General features: G+C 38.6%; 2 protein-coding genes across 12 annotated transcripts in view; both read right to left on the bottom strand.

Annotated features, from left to right (window-relative positions):
* The window catches only part of LLPH (LLP homolog, long-term synaptic facilitation factor), a 414220-nt gene that overhangs the window by 147655 nt on the left and 244554 nt on the right, over positions 1-22011 (bottom strand). The window lies entirely within an intron of this gene.
* GRIP1 (glutamate receptor interacting protein 1) overlaps positions 1-22011 on the bottom strand; it is a 309325-nt gene that overhangs the window by 86841 nt on the left and 200473 nt on the right. For all 11 annotated transcript variants that reach the window (XM_052669096.1, XM_052669099.1, XM_052669104.1 and 8 more), the window contains exon 2: positions 14162-14242. In XM_052669096.1, the coding sequence (XP_052525056.1) occupies positions 14162-14242 (81 nt within the window). The remainder of the gene's footprint in view (positions 1-14161; positions 14243-22011) is intronic.

Raw genomic sequence — 22011 nt, 5'->3', positions numbered from 1 at the left:
CTGCCAAATAAACTGACCATAGGCTTAGTTACAGACTCAAATTGTGCAGATATAAAAGTCCTTGGGGATGTTGCTCCAGTCCTTAACTTGCATCAGCTATTCAGATTTAAGAGTTTGTTTTATCCCTAATCAACATCCTATGCTAAAGTTTGGACATACAGATGAAGGATACCATATGCCAAGCATGCAGCCACATTTCATGTTTCTGCGATTTTGACAACATTATTTACCTTAACACAGTTAATTAGAGTGCATCATGCCAATTTTAATGCACCTTATGGGGCTTAGATTTGTGCCAACAAAAACGTTTGCCATGCTAGAATCTGTTTTTACTCGTAAGCATGCAATAATCAGTTCATTACAAGGGACAGTAAGATCAGCAATCATTTATGGGTATAATTTTGGATTTCCCACAATTACACTCATACCCTTTGTAAGAGAGAAGGAGAGTCCAACTGGTGTCTAATATTCTCTAAACTGGAGAAGCCTGAAGAATCACTAAAGGCAAATGTTTCTAGAAAGGTTCTATTGTAATTCTTGCAATTATTCTGAAGGTCACCTCCTCCACAATTTTTGTGACTGAAAGTAAATGTTCCTGAACAGAACTATCCAGTAAGCATATTTGTCCTCTTTTTTTAAATATATATATATATATATATATATATATTTTGCATTTATAAAATACATTCAATTATTGTATAAATTTTTCTTCTAAGTTTGTTCTGCATAAATGCCTAGCAGGTCCCACCCCCAAAAAGCCTTTTCTGCTAAGGGCAGATTTACATTAAAAAATTTCCCCCATTGTGTTTATGTGAGTGTGGGTAAAACATCAGACCCTCCTACCAGACATGAAATCATAATGGGAAAAAAGAAACCAATAAAATTCAGACTAATTTATCAAGTTAAAAAAGAGAGAGCATGTGATGTCACCACGCCTGAAGCCTTGCTCATTTAGAAACATTGCAAAATTCACACCTCCAACCAGCCTGGTTTCACCTGGCTGCAACAGCTTCCAGGAAAGTCCTAACTTATACATCCGCAGAACACCTGCAAGAAGAATGTCTGCCCTGGATGTTCTTTCCCTCCTTGTTTTAGCTAAGTCTAGAGCAGGTGATCTTCAGACTATTACAGTTCTGTACAATCCTGGTGTTCTTCCCCAGTGGAGACCCACAATAGATGATAACTTATACATAAGAAGAAGCAGGTCCCAATTATTGGTCAAAGTTATTTTTACAGTGCTGCAAATACATTGAAATGTGCACTGGATCAGCACGTAAAATGTTCTAGACTCAACTTCAACTTTCTCCATATGGAAAACAGGTACAATAAAATCTACTCACAGCTTGTCAAAAATATTCGGTCTCCAGGCACCCTTAGCACAGATCAGGGAAAGTGCATCTTACTCTACATTACAGGCATGTTCAGTTATTATCCCAGCTGGCTTACTTAAACAGTTTGCCTATTATTTTCAGTGGCGTGAGGTTAAATAAGTTGAGCTCTGTGATTTTTACTGCATTTCCATCCACTGTCTGTTCTCTGCTGCTCCATTACCTTTAGTTAGCGGTTAAGGAATAAAACTCCTGGATTTTAATGGACTCATTAGAGTTTCCTACCTTAACATAAAGTTACAGAAACGCATTACTGGGCATCTGGTTTTGTAGCTACAAGTTTGTAATGACTTTCAAATACACTTGCTACATTTTCAAATTTTCAATTCCAGAACTAATAACATATCACAACCCATTCTGAAAACTTTTTGGAAAAGCAAATGTGTTCACTCCCATGTGAATATACTCCATGTAAGCTAATTTAAAAATATTATTTCAATTGCACTGCAGCATCTGCTATTTTTGATAGGTTTGGTCTACATTGCTACAGTCTTGGTTTCATGACAAAATTTCCCTATTTGACCTCTGATCAATTTTTATTTTTCATTCTTGTTTACTGAAGCAATGTTCTTGGTATCAATATTCACAGCACATAATCAAATATGATCACCCCTGGCTTACAGTGATACCTAAAATTCAGCTGCAGCACATGTCCTGCTCTTATCTATAGCATTGGGTTTTTACTACCACTGAGGTCGACGCTCATTTTCTGTATCATTTATCTGACAAGTATTTGGGGTCACAGTGTCATTCTAAGAAGGGAAGAAAGTCTTGACAGAATCCTTTCTCACAGTTAACTATTAAGCTGGCCTGGTTTGCTTCACTGATAAAATTAATCAGCACTGAAAATCGGCACTTGTTCCTGCCTGGATTGATATTCACTGTCCTTCCACCAATGTTTTCTATGGATAGAAGCATTAAAGCACTTTCTGTTTTGGCTTCATTCTTATTTTCTCCTATTAAAATACATCTTTTATTTTTTTTTCTGTTCTCCTTTTGTACTCCTTTCAGCCTGTTAGTAAGTGTGACTTTTCTGAAGAGCCTGCGTGTGTTTCTTCACACAACATCAGCAGATTCCCAAGAACGTGCAGATATAAAGTGAGAATGGAATCTGGAATTAGGACAAGGATAATAAATAAAGAAGATAAACACCTGCATCCCACTAGCTAGTATTTCACCTAGGAAGTTAATAATCTACCACTCTATTAATATAAAATATGAATAGAAACATGCCAGTAAATTAATTATGAAATTAATGCACGCAAATAATCCTGACTGGAATCCTGACCGGTGATCAAAATCCTCAGTGGGCAGAATAATACAAACTGTGACCATATAAACAAAGCAGTTTTACACAGATTCCTTAGTACGCCTTTGTATTTAGTGATCATCACTCAGATGCTTTATCTCATTCTTCTGAAAGGGTGAGAATATTAATAACCAAAGAGAGGGCAGAAGAATCAGAAAAGACTTTTTTGAATAGTTAAGGAAGCATGCCTGGGAGCAGAAGATTGGAGAAGCACGATCTATTTGCTTTAACAAGGGAAAGATTAAAAGGTGATTTCATAATGAAGTACTTAAAAAGGATGAACTGAATTTTGATGAAAGATGACTCTACCACAAATGAGAGGAAGCAGAAACTACATATATTCAACCTAAAAAGAAAAGCAGTGAGGTTAAATGATCACAAAAGGATAAGATGGATTGCAAGCAACTTTAGTAGAATGGATGCTCCTCCAAAGTGTAATTCAAACACAAGATGAAACAGAAGTAAATTCAGGGATGTTACATATTTTGTATAGATGGCCACCAAGGTCTCTTCTGGCCAACTGACTCTATCTAAATTCACAGCTAAAGATAAAGATAAGATATAAACTGAAAGGATAAGTGCTTTGTCCTTACCACTGCACTTTAAAATACAAAACAAAACCTAATTTGTAACGATGCTGTAGTTAACTTATGGGCTCACAAAAACAGGAAGTCCAACTCCTATATTCCGTGCCATAAGGCATAAAAGTATATCTTTGTGATCAGGGAGATGCATAAGTATCAAAATACATTCTCTTCTTTGGATATAAGCTTTTATTTTTTTAAATAAAAAGCATGAAAATGTTATTAAACAAAAAAAAGAAAATTAGCAGTTGCTTCTCCATCAACATGAAACACATTAAACTACTTCATATTTTGGACACAGAATTTTGCAGCAAAAACAAGCAATAAGAGAAAACATTAAATTTTTTTTCCAAGGAGAGCTTTGACCTACTGATACAGTCAAAAAGAAAAAGCAAGTTATTATCTGGATCTGGGATAGTATATTTTGTTGTCACAGAGCTGTTATCTTAGTAGGTGATATATTATCCCTTCGCTATCTCCATTCCCTGAATTTATAATCACTGCAGAAACTGAATGGGAGATTCAGGGGAAAAAAAAAACCAAACAGATGAAAAGCACACATTAAATTCTGTGAAGAGGAAAATAAACTAGGAATCAGAATATAAACTAGGAATGTCATTAAAGAGACAGGTTGTCTGTAATGTACAAATAAAATAATCTCACAACTGCAAATGATAAAAAAATATTCTCAACTTCTCTCTGCTGGGTCAGAAAACACCATCTAGTCTTTTCTGTATTGGAAAGCAAGAAAAGGCTGTTCTGTACAGTCCTGTCAGTTCCTCAACACCTGGCACTGTGACAATGGAGACTACACTGCTCCAAGGTGTTAGCAGTAATTATTTGCACACCATTTGCTGATTAATTTGTTTGATTCCTTTTGAATCTGCTGTTTGCTGCTTACTCCCCCTGTCTGGTGATGATTCGGGAGGATCATCTCAAGCAAACAATGCAGAAATCAGTTTTTCTGTTGAACCCACCTTTATGCAGTATTGGCTGGATTGGTAATAACTTATAGGACAACACCTTAATACACTTCTACTTAAGTGAAAATGATAATGCATTAAAAATTTCTAACACGTTTCCTAAATTTTGAATATATTGGGGAAGCTGAGCATCTTTGCAGACTTTTCTCCTCATATCATATTATTTTTCTTAAGACAATCCCCCTCCATTCCTGCTCCTCTCTAAAACTCCAACCTTGCTATCATGTACAGATATAGTGGTCTTCAAGAAGTCAATATCAAGCTTTAGGTACTCAGTTACCTAAAACAAAGAAACCAGCATCTGCAAATGGCTGTTTCACAAGAGACTGCCAAAGAAAAGTTTCACAACTTTTTGGTGGACAACATAAATTATTGGGATTGATGAGCTTTGTGTTCAGCCACTGACTGTGATCAGTTACACAAGCACACGGGTAGAGATCTCACTGTCTTCATCCCCTCTTACCATGACTTTTAAGGAGCACATGGCTTTCTACCTGTTTGGCTTTTCCTGGTTTCTGTCTCCTCACAAGGCCTCTGCAGCCTGCTCTCTCTTCCAACTGAAGCCTTTAAGTGAGAATAAATTTTTCAACAGACATCACCAACCTTCTGAGTAAAGCGAACGAAGTCAGGCATCACAAGGATGCTTTTCCTGCGTGGATTCAGAAAGCAAGCTGAAGTCATGCAGGAAAACAACCAGGAGATGGCACTCCCAACCCCGGGAGATGCCCTGAAGCTCCCCAACATATTTTCAGTCAGAAACAGGTAATGGCCTCAAGTTACAGCGGGAGAGGTTCAGGTTGGCTTTAGAAAACAAATTTTCTCAGAAGGAGTGGTGAGCAATTGGCACAGGCTGCCCAGAATGGTGATGGAGTCAACGATCCTGGAGGTGTTCAAGCAACACAGAGATGTGGCACTGAGGGATACGGTTTTGTGAGCCTGGTGGTGTTGGGCTGAGGGTTGGACTAGATGAACACACTGTTTTTTTCCAACCTTAATGACTCTATGATTCAACTAACAAATGGTTAGTAGAGCACATGCAAAGGATGGTGCAGAGACACATTTGCTGAATATAGAACTACTCTCTCAAAGTTGCCATCTCTACCCCCTGTTGCAGTAAGTAGAGTATATGTACAGAGCCCAAGAGTGGTGAGAGTTATTTACAGTGTTCTTAGAGACACTATATTGGGTTTTATCTTTATCATACTACAAATAGCTAAAAAATGAAAGCTGAGAAAAAACTGTTGCAGGAATAATGGAGTAAATTATATTTTGAAAGCCTTAAGTTTGGTAAAATTACACACAACTGAACCCAAATATGCATAAATGAAGGTGTCCGGTACCATCAGCTACAAAACTGTTACTGACTGCACCCATAGTATAAATTTATAAAACTGAAAATATTTTGAAGATATTTATCTTCTCAGACATTATCATAGTGGTCTCGTATCAGCTGGATACTTTAAAAAGTGCATTTTTCTAATTATTGCCACTAATGCACTTTCTTTCTTGTTTATCATGAGATGAATGAAATTAGATCTCTCTTCTAATCCCTTTCAGTATTGAAAAGCATTAGTGTGGTAATGTAATTGTTTCTCAGTAAACAAATTTTATAAATAAATCAACAGAAATCTTGTTTAGGTAAGAACTCAGTGGGCTTTTTTCATTTTCTGTGACAGAGATTTCTTTTGGGTTTATCCATGCATGAAACATTTACACGATCCACATGTGCAAAACCCTTTCCAATGAAGTTATTTTGGTGGAAGGAAGGAGGGGCAAGGAAGAAGACTCCTCTTTTTCAATATTAAATGTAAAAACAAATTCAGAAATTTCCAGTAGAGAGGAGAAGCAAAAGAGATGTAGCTCTGCAGATGCTGCACAGCCCATTTGATAAACCTCCAGCAGGTTAAACAAACACTCTGCAAACAGGCAAGACTATAAATGATACAGCAACTGCAGTCTCTCATCAAACATGAAAATCAGCAAATGACTTTGCAGATATAATAAACACCTCAAGTGCAGAAAAGCTTACTAGTCTGTGATCTGCATTTCACAGGTCAAAGCACTTGCTTCTCCTAGGAAATGACCCACAGTACTAACCATAATATTTGTGACTACAGAGGTCATAGTTAATGGATTTCTAAATGTTAAAAATATCTTCAGTGGCAAACCTGAGCTTTCTGCGCCGATTCTAAAAAGCACACAGTAAATGTGTCTACGAAACAAATGCAAATGGAGGAAAAAGTGCTTCTGTAGATGCATTCTTCAACATCCTAGCTCTGCATCTACTGATAAATAGATGCACATGCACTTTATTTTCAGGTTTTACTTCTGTAATGAGCTCTTTTTTTCTACAATGAGAACTACAAAAAAGGTAGGGGATGATTTTGTGGTGATTTCCCCAGGCAAAATATGCTTTTTATCTACAAAACCAGTTAGCCAGAAAACTACTTAACATTCTGGTAAGGAACAAAGGATTAGGCAGATAACGCTGCATCTGTGAAACCTGAGTGCTTACAAAATCTGAAGTGAAAGGCAAGACCGGTTGTGATGAGGCTGAGGAAGGTGATGGGGGTAAGTTACACAGTGTTGCTGGAGAAGGTGGCAGTCCCAAGGCAAACCTCTCCAAGAGACCTACTGAAGTCAGCAGAACTGCATTGGAAGGAAGACAGGATCACTTCCATCACACTTCCACATGGCTTCCCTGGCACTGGAGCCTGGAGGGCTCCTACAGAAGGAATGGGACGGGGTAAATGTAGGCATGAGAACAGCTGATCTGAAACATACATTGTCTTGTCTATGCCATCCTAATCACAGGGGAAAACAGAACTCTGAAGATGGGTCTGCATGCAGAAAAACCTCCGCCAATGGAAACAGATCATCTGTCTGTCACCTGTGTTGGTCACTGTGCAACTGGTTCAGACTGCAACAGCTGGGCTACAGCCAGAAAAACCTGAGAGCCGTCTTCTGTCCTGAACAATGGCATTAATGACACTTTTATCCGCATATCACATCACAGGTTTGAATTTTTTATTTAATCCACATGGATTTCTTTTTCATTTCCTCCTATCTCCCTGTATTACTTTTCATATTTCTGTATTATTTCTAGGATTATCTTGTAAAAGAAAAATAATACACAATGTCTAGTCTGCTATTACATTACACTGTACAGACCTTTTTCTCACTTAAATTGTAACCATATCACACACACACATTATATTCAGATAGTGCAGTTTTATATTAGCAGCTCAAGCAAGGGATCACATGTTCTGGCTCTACCTAACCTACACTGGATCCTGGAATTACATATAATTTAACACAATTAATGTTTTTTTCTTATAGCAAGGTTTCTTATTTTCAGGGTTAAGCTGGTATTTCTGCGTGTTACCACAGAACTAAAACCATACCAAGGAAAGTCCTGAGGTCTGTCAAATTCTTCAGTTTCCAGCTGACCTACATCTGAGCTGATGGGTTGAGGGCAGCAGACAAACCCCTCAAGAGAGCCACATTTGGTATAGCCTGAGACACGACGTGAACATTCTGCTGCACAGCAGGCTGGGGGTCAGGGAGGAGGAACATGGCAGTCTTCTGTGTTTTTATGAACAGATGATGGGACCTGAATGCGTTCAGAGCCAACGGACAGAAGAAAACTGTGTTGCTCCTTTCGTCTACAACACATATTGTATATCTGACCATCACAGAGGCTGAAAATTCCCAGGGTGTTAATTACTGTTATTACTACAATAATTTATTATGTTGTTATTTCTCCTAGGAATATTTTGTGTCCTAAGCCATTACAGAGGATGCTACATCATACAATAATTCTCTTTTTTTTTTTTTGATAGCAACTCTGTAAATATCATCCTTGCAAGGCATTTTATATTTTTTTTGCTTGCATGTGCTCCATTCCAGCTCAGTAGTTCACAATTAACTAAAATTAAATTTGTTAACATTTCATTTTTATATTAATATTCTGTCACCAAAATCCTCAAAAATGAGGCTGCAAGACTGATAATAATGGTGATAGCAGAGCTGGAGCTGTGGATGCTCCCAGGCTGCGCATCCATTCTGTGTTTCCCCTTGAGCTGGATGGTGAGTTCTGTTTTTAAGATCAAACACAGCCCCAAAATAGGAAAGCTGTACTATAGCATGCTTCAAAGAATCAGGTACACTGGCAAGAGGGTGCACTGCTCATGTATGTACAAAGGAACTGAAAAATCTGGTCAGTTTAATTTCAGGCTTCAAAGTCTTGACAATTTTCCTTCAGAGTAGAGTGACCTACTTTAACAACCGACCCGTTAATACAACTGTGCAACTGCGTACAAAACATGCAAATGATTAATAATAATCATCGTATCTCAGAGAGGAACACAGCCTCCCATGGTGGAAAAAACGTCAGTGGAATACTTTATAACACCCAGTTGGACTTTCCTGCAGGGTTGGCATGAACTCTTGCTATAAAAGCAATCTGCCTGTTCAGCAGATCAGACATCGCTGTGGGTAGGAGGATGCTGGGCAAGCTGCGGGTGGGTTCAGCAGCTCCGGGGATCTCAAGGCTGGCTGAGCTGGAGCATGAGGGCTTTGTGGGATCAAAGGCAGTGTGGTTAGGGCCGAGACATGAAGGAGCACTGGCTGGGGATGTAAGCAGTGCAGGAGGCAGGCAGCTGTGCTGCTCTTCTGTCTCAGAAAAACAGAAATTTCCTCTGCTTGAGAAATACTCCCACTGTGTCTTCTCGTTATTTGGTGCAGATTCACTGAACAGGAATTTTGTGCAGACAGTGAGAGCTCCAGGTGTGCTCTCCCAGCTAGGCCCTAACTCTGGATTCACCGCGAGTTCCGATGGCCATCCCAGAGCACAACATGCACTGAGGCCGTTCTGAGCCCCTGAACACTTCACACCTTTGGAACTCTTCCACAGTGCAAAGGTCTGCATCAATCGATGCAAGAAGTAAGAAATTTTTTTTTTTCTATTTTGTGTCAAATAGATGGGGCAAAAATAAGCTCTTCCCTTAAAAATACTCTTCTGACCCAAACAAAACTATTTGGAAAATTTAACTGAAACTTCTCATAATTTCAGCCAGAAATAAAACACAGAGAAGTCAGAACACTTCAGCTCTTTTTTTTTTCCCTAATAAAAACTCCGTAGAATCAATAAAATCAATAAAAAATGCTTTCAGAATTGAGCTAAAACCAAAAATCCCTCTTGCTTTAGGTTAAACAAAATATTTTAATCAGCCTCAAATCTGCAGTGTCTTTTTTTCTAACACGTAATTATTTTCATGCCTGTGTGATTCTGCTCTGGGTTTCAGCAAGTGAATTGAAAACAGACAAATAAATTAAGCAAGCAATTTACACGGCATTAGTGTCGACAGATTTCTCCATGTTGTTTCAACAGATAAGAAGGCATTGGATTTCAGTCTGGAAAGCGTGGGAACAGCTCTCTCCTGGCCTGCCCGCATTCAGCACCCAGCTAAGGCTCATCTTTAGCTTACGTTTCAAAATGTCTCCTTCACAGCGTCATCAGGTTTTGACACTGTGTCACTGCTGCTGGAGTATTTGCTGCTCCCCATAAAGCTCTCACAGGGGTAGGCAACCGCAGAAAAAACATCTTTGACTCAAGTGCTATTGATCCCGAACTTGCTCTGTGCCACGCACACGTTTGCTCTCAGGTGTACCAGTGGTAGCCTAGAAACCCATGGGAACCTCAGCCATCTAAACCTAGAGATCAGCCAATGAGAGCACTAGATACTTCAGCTTCAAATGGCAGATGCTTCCAACTGCATCTGTGACGTTGAGGGAAGGGTCTCACCCATGAGCTTAAAAACACATTCATTGCATTCATGTGTCTAACACCAGTTTGGCAGTGATAGCTTCCTGGGTGAGCTACAGCATGCAGCCCCACTGCCTCTGTAGTCTACTATATGGGCAGAGTAACAACAGGGGTTCATTACATGAGGGCTGCTTTGAAATTAATGATGATGAGAACACTGAAAAACAGTGTTTTGTGCCTGAGAATTTGCTCTATCAAATAGTGCTATCACGCTCTTTGTATCATTGTAGTTTCCACGGAAATAAATGGGAACTTTCAGACAACCCTATGCACACCAGTTAAGTCTAAATTTCAAGGTTCAGAGAAAAAAATACATTTGTTTCTTATTTTGCACAAGACTGCTCGTCATGTTGATGCTAACTTAAGCCTTTCTTTTACAATTAAGAAATCCTGCTGGCAAAACTAAAAAGTTTTGAACAATCATTTATATATAATTACAACACCTACACATCTTCAACATTAAGTCCAGGCCTCAAACTGCAATATGAATGCCCATAATTTAAATTAACTATAATTTCATCAATTCTGTAAATCCCTTTGAACAGATCTGCTGCTTGTTGATCTTGTGCCATGTGAAGACATGATAAATATGACATGTACCCTCATCACATGAATAATGTATTATGCATCTTAAGTAAGCCAGTTCTGCTCCAGAGAGAAGCTTAATCCATTCCCTGCTTCTGGGGATGAAAGGAATTAAACTCAGTGCACTGATTTTACAGTTTGTGCTCATTTGACTTTAATTATAAAATGATTATTTCAACCTTTTTTTTTCCTGTAAAATAAACCAAGTCTGAGATCCATGTAACCTCTACAGAATTACAGTACTTCTTTGTGCATTTGGTCTTTGCTCATCAACACTGCGCTTTCATTACAGTTAAATGGGAAAGGATAAAAACAACATACTGGGGTTTACAGTTGATACAGCAGCTTCACACCCCACAGTGATGAAATGTCTTTTTTTTTTTTTTCATATCTGGTCAAAGAAAGGAGCAATGAAAGGAATCCCCTTAAGTAAATACGCATGTTACAAGAAGGAACCTTCAACAGGCACAGGGAGATGTCACAATCTTGTGTTACACTGGAAGATTTAGATCATGGATCCTAGAAATATGTATTTACATGCATCTTTTCACAGACTAAACCTGTGGAAAGAGAAGGATAGGATCATTTACCTTTCTTTAAAAAAAGGAGAAATAATAAAAAAAAAAGATTTCTCCTGGCTGTAATGGCCAGAACATTCCTTGGGAAGAAGATGGGACATGTACAGTCCATGTCTCAGGAATGACAGAGCATCAAGTGGCTTGGACAGCTATGCTGTCAAAGGTACTGCCAGGCCTCAAGCTTGAAAATAAGTGCCTTGGGAATGTAAAATTGTATCAGGCATATGTCTGGAGGAAATAGCACCGAATGCTTTCCATACAGCATACGCCCTCTGATTACTGACATTAACTCCTGCTGACATCTCTCCATCCAAGTTTAGAAGAATTTACCAGAGTCACTGTATTGCACCTTCCCTCCCCAAAGTTGTTTAGAGCTGACCTACATACTGTCAGAAGTCAGATCCTGACCCCAAGCAAAACCAAAAGCAGCTGCAATACACTCCGTCTCAACCTAGTGTTACTAGGGGACACAACTGGTAGTCCTCTTGCTACCAAAACACTTTGCTGAGATGTGTCTGCATCTGTGGCAAGAGAACCAACAGTGTGGATAGACTGCCCACAGACAAGTAAGAGTAGATGCTATTTAGAAGGCCAAATTTTCTAAATGCCAGAAAGGATATAAAAGTTCAGGGGATGTTTCCACAAACTTCAGTTAAAACTCCTCAATGTTGGTTACTTCACAAAATACTGCTTAGTTTTATAAAGGTATTCATGCACCTAAATTCACAATATTCCTTGCACTAGAACAGCTACTTGTCAAGACATGAAAACATTATTATTATTATTATTATTATTATTATTATTTACTATTCCATCAGCTCAATGCCATTTATATTTTGGGCTCCTAAGGCAGGGAGTTGCAACAAGGTGTCAAATGTCTTCACACTACTGAAAAGTGAACGCACAGAAGAACACACAAAACGACCAACAGTGCACCTCACCAAACGCTTGTCAGTGCTGACACTCTGACGTAACTCTGACTCACACACAGCACACACAGAATCACAGAATGGTTTGGGTTGGAAGAGTCCTTTAAGATCCTCCTAGCTCTTACTCCCTGCTACAGGCAGGGACACCTCCCACTAGACCAGGTTGCTCACAACCCAATCCAGCCTGGCCTCAAGTGCTTTCAGGGAGAAAGCATCCACAGCGTCTCTGGGCAACCTGTTCCAGTGTCTCACCATCCTCACAGTAAAGAATTTCTTCCTAATATCTAGTCTAAATCTACCCTCTTCCAAATTAAAACCATTTCCCCTCATCCTGTTGCTACCTGCCCTTGTAAAAAGTCCCCTCCTGGCTTTCCTGCAGGCCCCCTTCAGGTACTAGAAGCCGCCATAAGGTTTCCTTGGAGCCTTCTCTTATACACATATACACTAAAATTCCAGAATGTACAGTTAATTTTTTAAGAACTCAAAATAAATGGTCACAATGACTATGGAGCATTAGACATTCCTACTCTTATCAAATGACCTAAAGAAAAATTCAATCCATTCAACTTTTATCAAACCTTTTCTTCAAAGAATATGACTGAAAATCTTCAGTTCTCTGTTATCTAAAACCATGAACTTCAGTTTATATTCAGAGCACAGCATAAACAATCTATAAATACAGTAACCATACCATAAATGTCAACTATTATGTTCAAGGTGAAAAAATTAACAAGATTGTTATTTTCTTTAACGAAGAGATTTAGTATGCTAAATATTAGTGACATGTGATCTACAGAATTATCTGAAGAGGTATCCATATAGACAGCTTAATTCACTGAACAACAATGAACCTTCGTTAGTACTGACTTGAATACAGAAATCTGGTTGGTGTCTGTATCATCCTCATAACAATGAATGCACACTGAACACTGTCGTAGATTTTTCTCACAACAATTTTGATTTTCATGATTCGACTGTGAAAATAGCAATCTTTAAATCACAAGGATATTTTATGCAGTCAAAAATATTAATTTTGAGCAATAGTACATCATCAAACTCTAACTCTCTCACTCACGTACACATATATACATTTGCACATAGGGCATCCATACAATCTGTACTTTGGCCCTTCATAAACAATTCAGTTACTGTGATGAAATCTGAGACTGGCAATGATAGAAGTCTGAGCGCCATCCCTTGTATCTATAACCTCTGAGAAGGATGTGTGACTTTGTTCAATAATAAGGCCACAGCGTGCACAGAATATGATGATTATTCATTAGAAGGTGGGCAACATGACCTTAGTTTCTGATTTCTGTTGCCATACATCTTCCCTTCCATTCAGAGGTTACTGCTCTTGAGGTGAGAATGGCAACATCAGTTATTCCGCCTGTGCACAACCTTTGTCAGTGTTCATTTGTTCTCATTAGCTGATCCCTAAATTTTACTTGAGGTGAAAACTCCCTTACATTGCTGCACAGTATATATAATATTGCTGTTCATGGGCATATTGTGCAGATTCATTAGAAGTAATTATAAGACACAGAGGTTTGAATATTCCATTGATCAGCTGGGTTCAGCTCTGTGTGACTGGATGACAGAATCCACAAGGATGATGTATGTATGGCAGAAAACCACACACAGATGTGACTTCTGACAGCATTCAGGATTGGAAGTGTGAGCCAAGCTCCCTATACCATTGAAGACAAATAAAAGAACAGATTTCTCAGGGCCTTTGATGAAAGGGCTGTTGTGATCAACATGTGAAATCTGCTGCAAAAGGCAGATGCAGAGACGTTCCTCATACTAAAGCCCCAGGGAATCTAACTGTAAACTCCCTGCAGTTCCAGTGGAATCTTCCTTACAAATTACCTGTTGGCACATATACTTCATTTGCTTTTTATAACGAGTTTAATTTTGATTAGTATTATCTTGCTGTTCACAAATCACATGTTATAAAAAGCAAAGCAAGTCTTACCTGGAATACTCTGTCTCCTCACAGACAGTGCTCCATCAGGTGTCCTTGTCTGGTTTGCAGACTTTGTGTAAGGACTCTCATCTAAACAGAAACAAGCAAAGTTGCAGTTACTGATAAATACAGTGTTAAAAACAACAGAATTCTTTTTAATCTAATTACTGTGAACTAACAATGCAGAGAACAAGAGCTAGATGAGGATGGATATTTCTGAATTCGGACTCAATGCTCAAAGCCATGTCTAGCCTAAAAGATAATGGCTCTGAATAACAGAGCTGAAAAGGATGAGGTAAAGCTCAGATCAGAGATAATGGTTTGTTGATGACAGGCTAGATATACAAAGTATACAAAGCCCTTTTCAGTTTTGAAGTAAATGTAGAAACTTTCATTTTCCTCACGTTAAGAAGCTTCATGTGTCAAAGACTCCAGTGAGAGAGGGACCTTCCCTATTCAGAAGTATTTCCAGAACCTTTTGGATATTGTGACTGTAGAGATGCTCTCCTTTTCTTTTGGGATCTGCCACAGGACTCTTCATTTTCCATAGTTAACAACTGATTGGAGAGAACATCAGAAAGCAGCTGCCCAATAGGCCAAGCACACTTACACTGAAGTACAGCACTGCGGCTGCCCGTGTTTAAGCAGGGAGGCTCTGTTCACCAAATGGTCAACATGGAGGCATCAGAGGATGCTGTTGGTGGGCCAAGCTGTCTATTAGAGGCAGAAGTGAGACACTTGTGCATCCCTCCTGGGAGCAGGGTGACATAGTCACATAGTAGCTTTAAAAATGACAAGCTATAAGCTTGGTAAAGAAATGTGCATTCAAGAGAAGAAACAGTAGCGTAGATTTTATTACTTCAGCCAAAGGAAAGGAATTGCAAGAAATTAGGCTCTGTCTTGCTTGTGCTTTAATCAAGCACTCAAACACTTTAAAGCACTATCACATCCTTCTATTTACTTATTTTTCCTTCATGGACCAATCAGTTTATAGCATGTGCACGAATGTGGATATAGTAACAAGAAAGCTGAATGAGGTTTTTGTTTTATTTTAAAGGCAAAACATTTTTGCAAGGCCACATACTTTGACATAAATGCAGCAAGTAATGAAGATCATATACTGGTGAAATATCTCAAGAGACGTATCATTGTCTTTTCTACAGAAAATGAACTGCCATTGCTTTGGGATTATATTGTTACAAGGAGAGAGCTAACAGGCTTGGCTATACTGCATGTTAATACAAGCTTGAAGAAAATAAAGCTGTCAGCTACCTGATGTATAGAAGAATGAAAGAATATTAGCACAGACACAGCACACAAGTTAAGAAAAAGGCAGACATCTAAATGGAAAATCTAATACTGTAACATATGCAGTATATACATATCCTTATGGAAGTTAGAAAGAAAAAATGAAAGAAGCGAACAAGAGCTTCTAAAGGAAGCAGGATCATCTCTTTTCTGCCACAGAAGAGGCACAGCTGAGCTAAAACTCAAGCTAGGGTCTCCAAATAGTGTTACTAGCTCCTATCAATACCAAAAATTGAGATCATCAATAACACGACTGAGATGTCACATGTATTATTATTCATTCACAAGCTCTGAACGTGACAGCAGATATTGTAAGACACGCATTTTTCTGTTCAAAAAGGGGCAGGAAACATAATCTAATTTCTCAGTAACTGATGGATGGTGATGATTTTTGGGCCCTATTTGGATGTGTGCCCTCCTTGTGAAAAATCTATCAGCTCATGGAACAAACTGCTTTCTCCTAGTCAGACTTTGTACATTTGCATTATTTTTGTCAGATTGGAGAGAGGGTAGAAAGGAGAGATGCACATCCACAACTAGACCTTTTTCACTGAATCTTTGTCAGAAGCAAATGAATAAATCAGCTGCAATCTTTTGCTGGAATAGAATTTTCCCCAAATTGTACTACACTGCAAGTATACGTGGTTGTCCCAAGTTCACAAAAAAGGACAAGCCTGCAAATCTTTCTGGTTAATGGCACCAGGGAGGGAAGATGAGAGTGCATTCAAATTACTTGCAAGGGAGCAGGCACAAAAGTCTAGTATTTTGCACTGGCAGGTACAAAAGATAGCTGAGACTTTGAGGCCACTAGCATTTAGGTTTAGCATTGAAAACTTGTCAGGTATTCCTGTGGTTTATGTGCTGTTAGATACTGTAGGCATGTAATTATGCTACACTTTTTAACCTGTCTATAGATTTTCACAGCAAACAAAGAGGCATAAAATATTGCCTCATAAACTTTTGAACCCCATTAACACAAAATATGTCCAATTATTATAGAGCATAAATGAGTCATTGCCTCACTGGTGGATGGGGAAGTTTCATTTTCTGGAATTCCCCAAGACAGGAAAGAATCATCTTTCAATGCCCATCTAAGAGTAAAATCACACTGTCAAATAATGAGAAATCACTGTATAGAACTCACAGGAACAAAGGAAAACAAATATAACCACCTGAAGAAGGAACAAAAGCAGCACCATTATTTGAGGCAGAAGAGTAATATGAATACAGATGCAGAAGTAGATACCATCGTAAAGAACAGAATATAGTAAAGAGACAACAAAGCTTTGGTAGCTCTGAAATGCCAGACACCATCACGCTGTCAGGAAAGGAAGAAATCTGTTTGTCTGCATTAGCAAAGTTGTTTGTATGGCAACAAGAATTTACAAATCAAATCATAATTTATGCCCCATCTGTGGAGGGAACAGTCTTTGGCAGGGAGGATTTTTGCAAACATGCAAAAATGTCTCCTGGTATCACTGCTTAGAGGGATTTCTTCGAGTGCTTTGTAATTCCAGCTTCACCCTCTACAGCACGGACTCCCTGGAGAAGAAACTCAACCCAGTAAGTCAACACACTAAAAAAGCAAAGGAGAACAGCAACTTGGAATTAGGTAAAGGTGAGATACATGTAAGAAGCCACCTATACAAAGCGAGGAGGAAATAGGATACATTCAAAAGCATAAATCTCAGCTAGCTACACCCCTAGTACTAAAATAACCTGATCACCAGTGGGGAGAGGGCTACAGTCTGTGACAAACCTTCAGGCTGAGCAACCTTTCTGCTGGATGCCAAAGCCCTGGCTGGGGCCAGCACATGGAAAACTCTCCATGTCTGCCCGCTCCTACAGGAATTGCACAGCCGGGGTCTGTGCTTTCAACCTTGCAAACAGCATAGCTATGTGGATACAGTCTTGGAACTGCATTAGTTACACCACTCACTTTTTTTCTCCCCATTTCTTTTGCCTAAGGAATTAAACAGGCCAGAGTAACCAATTCCTAGTAGTCAGTCAGTCATATCAAGAAGATCTCTTTGCCTAGTGACTGCAGGAAAACAAACCTTCTCACCCTGCTATCAGGTGAGCTCATTTTCCCCTACAATTCCTAGTTCGTGTATTTTCTGTAGTTGTAAATGTACAATAGTGAACAAGTTGCCTGCTGTGCTGATTCCCCCAGTTCCTGCTCAATGCCTTCCAGTTACTGAGATCCTGAACCAGAAAAGTGAAATCTTCACCCTGGTTTCTCTTTATGCTCATCCTCATGAATGCAACAGCTCCAACTACAAGTAACAGTGGCTAACATATTATATTATCTTTCCAAAGCTCTGCACACAGTTCTTCTAATTAAAGACTGTAAAGATAACGATCAGGTGAATAGATAAGCAGTTCCATTGCTTGCAGTTACTTCTATAGGCTTACTGCTTTTACCTACTGCCTGTGAGGCAGATAAACAACTCTTTGCGCTTTCCTGCCTGTTTTTAACCAGCTGGCATCTCTCCTCATAATTGAATGATTCATTCTTCAAGTTAGGGACCATGCTGTGACCTGTTTACATCATTCCGCATTGCTCCTACTGCACAGGGGGACCTCTATCTAAGACTAAGGAATCTATACACTGTAGCAAACCAACAGTAATGTAATCCTATAAAGATGATATATGTGTGCATTGTCCAATGTATAAGTGCTTGGGACTGCGCTAGTAAAATGACCATTTGTAATCTTTAGATATTTGCTATATTCAGTTTAATATCCCTTGAACGATATTAACTGGGGACACATAAGAGGGAACAAGGAAAGTCTAAAGATATTTCCTCATGAGCCAAGTCCAGGCATTCAGTGTATCAGGAGGTTTATGATCACTGGAACATTTGCGTGTCCCTCAAGAGGGCTGTGAAAGCTATCGACACAAGAATGCTGTTTACAGTTGTGGTAGAGGCTACAAGCACTCTCCCTGTGCCGATCTCACAACTGCTTGGAGGACTGGAGGAAGCACATCCAGGCGGTAACTACTGTACCCAAAAAACATGCCCACGTCATCTGCTGCATAATTCTCATTTTTCAACAACTTTCTTATTTATGTCATGTTATGAGATAAGCTGTACTTCGGCCAAGGAAGAACTGTTTTTAGAGTTTAACCATGGGTTTCATAAGGAGATTTCAGAACTCAAGCAAGTAAAACGTGAGATGCTGCATATATGCTCCTTATTGTTCCTTTTTTAAGCATCTGCAATTAATGTGAGTCCCAAGACTTGACAAGAAAGTACACTACACCTTCAGCTTGCTCAGTGTACTGGAGGAGTATGATTGCCTACATGAGTTGTTGCTTGCACTCCTTATGATAGCACAGATCTACACTAGCAAAGAATCACAGACCTACCCAGAGGATGGCAACATACCAAGTTGTAAAGATGATGATTATGGCTGAGAGAACATCCTTGAGATTAGTTTATCAAAAATTAAAGCACCAGTGTCCCATGTACTGATTCAGGCATTCCTACATCTGCAATACCACATTCACACTTGAATCTTCCATATAAAGAAATTACTATATCCACTTCTGAATAAAGAATAATATTTTTCATTAAAAGCAATAGATATATATGAACCCTGCTTGTACAGCACAAATTGTCTTAGGTTCCCATACTTTAGGTATCTGAAACATAACCTAAATGCCACCTTTAAATGGTATAAGCCTAGCATTCTCTAAAAGCATTATTTCTGGCTTAGCATCATACCTGTGATAGCTGGTAAATTCTGAGTTGCAGCATTCTTTGTTATCCCCACATTTTGCAGCTGGAAGCTTTCACAGATAAAAATAAACGCATAGCCACTGATGTCTGTAGTTGATAGAAGTTTAAAATTTGAGAGGCATTCATAGAATCATTCTTCTAAACTCAGATGTTGGAATAGGGACTCAAGTCCCAGTCTCACATTTACAGATGAGTACCCAAGTTCCCAGCTTCACTATCATTCCATCTCTCTCTCTCTCTGATGAGTATTTTAAGTATGTCACATGAAGTCAACGTAAAAACTCTTCCACAATCAATTTGGAGACTTGTAGTGGATGAAGCAGAAGAGAAAATCTGAACTCAAGATCCCCTCAGAAGCCCAATCGCTAAAAAGGTACAAAAAGCAAAGTCACCAGGATCATTCGAAGAACACCTTTGATCTCACATAAGCTCATCTCTTCAATCTCAGTTCTTTGTTTCTGGCAAAAATGCTTAAATATATTTTTTCTGTTCTGCTAAAAATTCTGGAAAATGTAAATTTTCAGGTAAATCTACAGCAATGGGAAGGAAAAAAAAAATCGTAAGGGAAGCTGGAACTTAGTCAACAAGTTCTACTATTCACATTGCCCCATGGCTTCCAATCACAGTTAGAAGATAAATACCAATACGAAATTCTTTGAAAAAATTAACTGACAATATCTGGCAGCTGAATTATATGAAGAATAATACTACTTCAAGCACAAAAGGTCACTGAGTGTCCCAAAACTCTGATAAGTTTTACAGCAAATTGAGGTATAATTCTGTTCTAAGTTGAACACGCTTGAGAGGATAAAGCAAACAAAATTTTCTAGAAAGGGGAGAGCACTGGGAATTTTCCTTTGGCTCTGATGGGAGATCTAGCACAAATACTTTTCGCTTGGTGTAACGTCATCCTTAGAAACTGCTACTGACAACAACTGAGAAAAAATATATTGGAATGTGTCTTTTCCTGTAAATGAAGAACATTCTAAAAGATGTGCTTTTACCTAATGCAAAAGTCTAAAGAAAAATTAACATCCTGGAATGTTCACAGTTACCAGGATGTCGCTCCTGCTGCATCAAAGTGGAATGGACTACTAACAGTTGCAAAAAGAGAGAAAATTAGCTAAGTTCTTTCAGTACATGTATAATGCACGGATTTTGAGTGCATACGCTTCATGAAACATCAAAATGTCAACAATCTTCTTTGCCTGTATGCTAATCCTTGCAGACTTATTACGGGAGCTCCAACCATGAAAGAAAGCATTAATTTCTTCTACTGGTGCAGAGGAATAACAATTTTTCAAGTTCCTTTTACAGCTATGGCTTCAGTCACTGCCAATGAGACTGGATATTTCAAATGGCAATGCCACTTTCCAAAGTAATGATTAGAAATATTGAAAATTTCCTACGAGCTGTATGTAACAGTCATTAACAAACTAGGCTCCAAGTAGGACAAATATGAATGCATTTAATCTTAATCCTTTCTAATCAAACTCTCTGCTCAGTGCACTCCAGCACTCTTTATTAAGAAAACATAGGGTTTCAAGTGATTCCATAAGTAGCACAGAATTATGAGAAGGATGAGTTATTATTGCTGCTCTGGTAATTTCCTTTCCTATACTTAGACGACTATCCCTTCATTTTCCCACAAACTTAATTTAACAGTTATAGCAACCAATGAATGAGTGTGTTGTCTCTCTGAAGTGAAAATTTATTCAATTTTATTATACTTTATGTAAATCTAATTATCTGTTTTCTGAATTATACAATTACTTATCATAGCAGCAGCTCAGTTTTAATCTAGAAGCAGAAGTAGGGTGCTGTAACCGTGCATAACTGTGAAACCATTTCCTCAAGATATTTACAACACCTCATCAAGCTTGATGGCTTGAAAAATGATCTAAATATCCTCTAAGTTTGCTTGTCTGCAGTTAATTTCCTAAGCCTGTGCTTAGATACCTGAGTGGAAATACTCAGTCTCCTAACTGGCATCCAAAACACACAATATCTGCGTACTGCTGAAAATGTGTCCCTAGAGATATTAGCACATGGTGAGATTCACTTCAGTGGATTGTCAAATGAAGAATTCAATGTAAACAATACCTCAACCACAAACTACTTCAAATCTGACAAGTATGTCTTTTTGTTTATACAGCATCAAGTATTTGTTCAGGGACTAAATGGAATGCCATTAAACAATCATTACTGAATCATTATGTGATTTTAGGATTCAGTGCAAGTTTCTTTCATTGTCTTGAGCTTCTGTTTATTGTTTATGGAAACTGTATCATCATTACACATTGGTGAAATACGGGTGGCTTAATCAGAGCTGATAGAAACTGAAAAAGTTGAAAAATTTTAAAGGCTTGAAGAAAATAAGTAAATCACTTCAGCTCTGAGACCGCTCAGGATTTTTCTGTGCATATAACTTCTGTAGATACTCTTACGCTACATGATGGGGCTGTAAGCCGTTCCATTTAAGAGTAGCAGATCCAAAGCGATGCAGATCTTGCCGACAGGGAATGCTTCCAGATATTCAAGCTACACTTTCTGTTCTGAACATCTCATTGTTTGCTGAGAGTGGCATCTTGGCTCTAGAAAGGTTTTCTGGTCCTTTCTGTTTGTGCGGTTGGGAGCATCAAATCTCACCGCATGCTGGCATTGTGTGAAGCAGATCAAAACATATCAACTCTCTGGAAAAACATATCTGAAAACTGTTTTCTTCATGATTATTAAGATATTAGATTACTTTGTTTAATTTAGTGATAAATTTAATTACATTGTTCAGAAATGCTATATCAGCAT

The sequence above is a fragment of the Tympanuchus pallidicinctus genome, unplaced genomic scaffold (assembly GCF_026119805.1).
Source record: "Tympanuchus pallidicinctus isolate F22 unplaced genomic scaffold, pur_lepc_1.0 scaffold8, whole genome shotgun sequence".
NCBI lineage: Eukaryota > Metazoa > Chordata > Aves > Galliformes > Phasianidae > Tympanuchus > Tympanuchus pallidicinctus.
The sequence above is the reverse complement of the archived record's forward strand: the minus strand, read 5'-3'. Positions and strand labels throughout refer to the sequence as shown.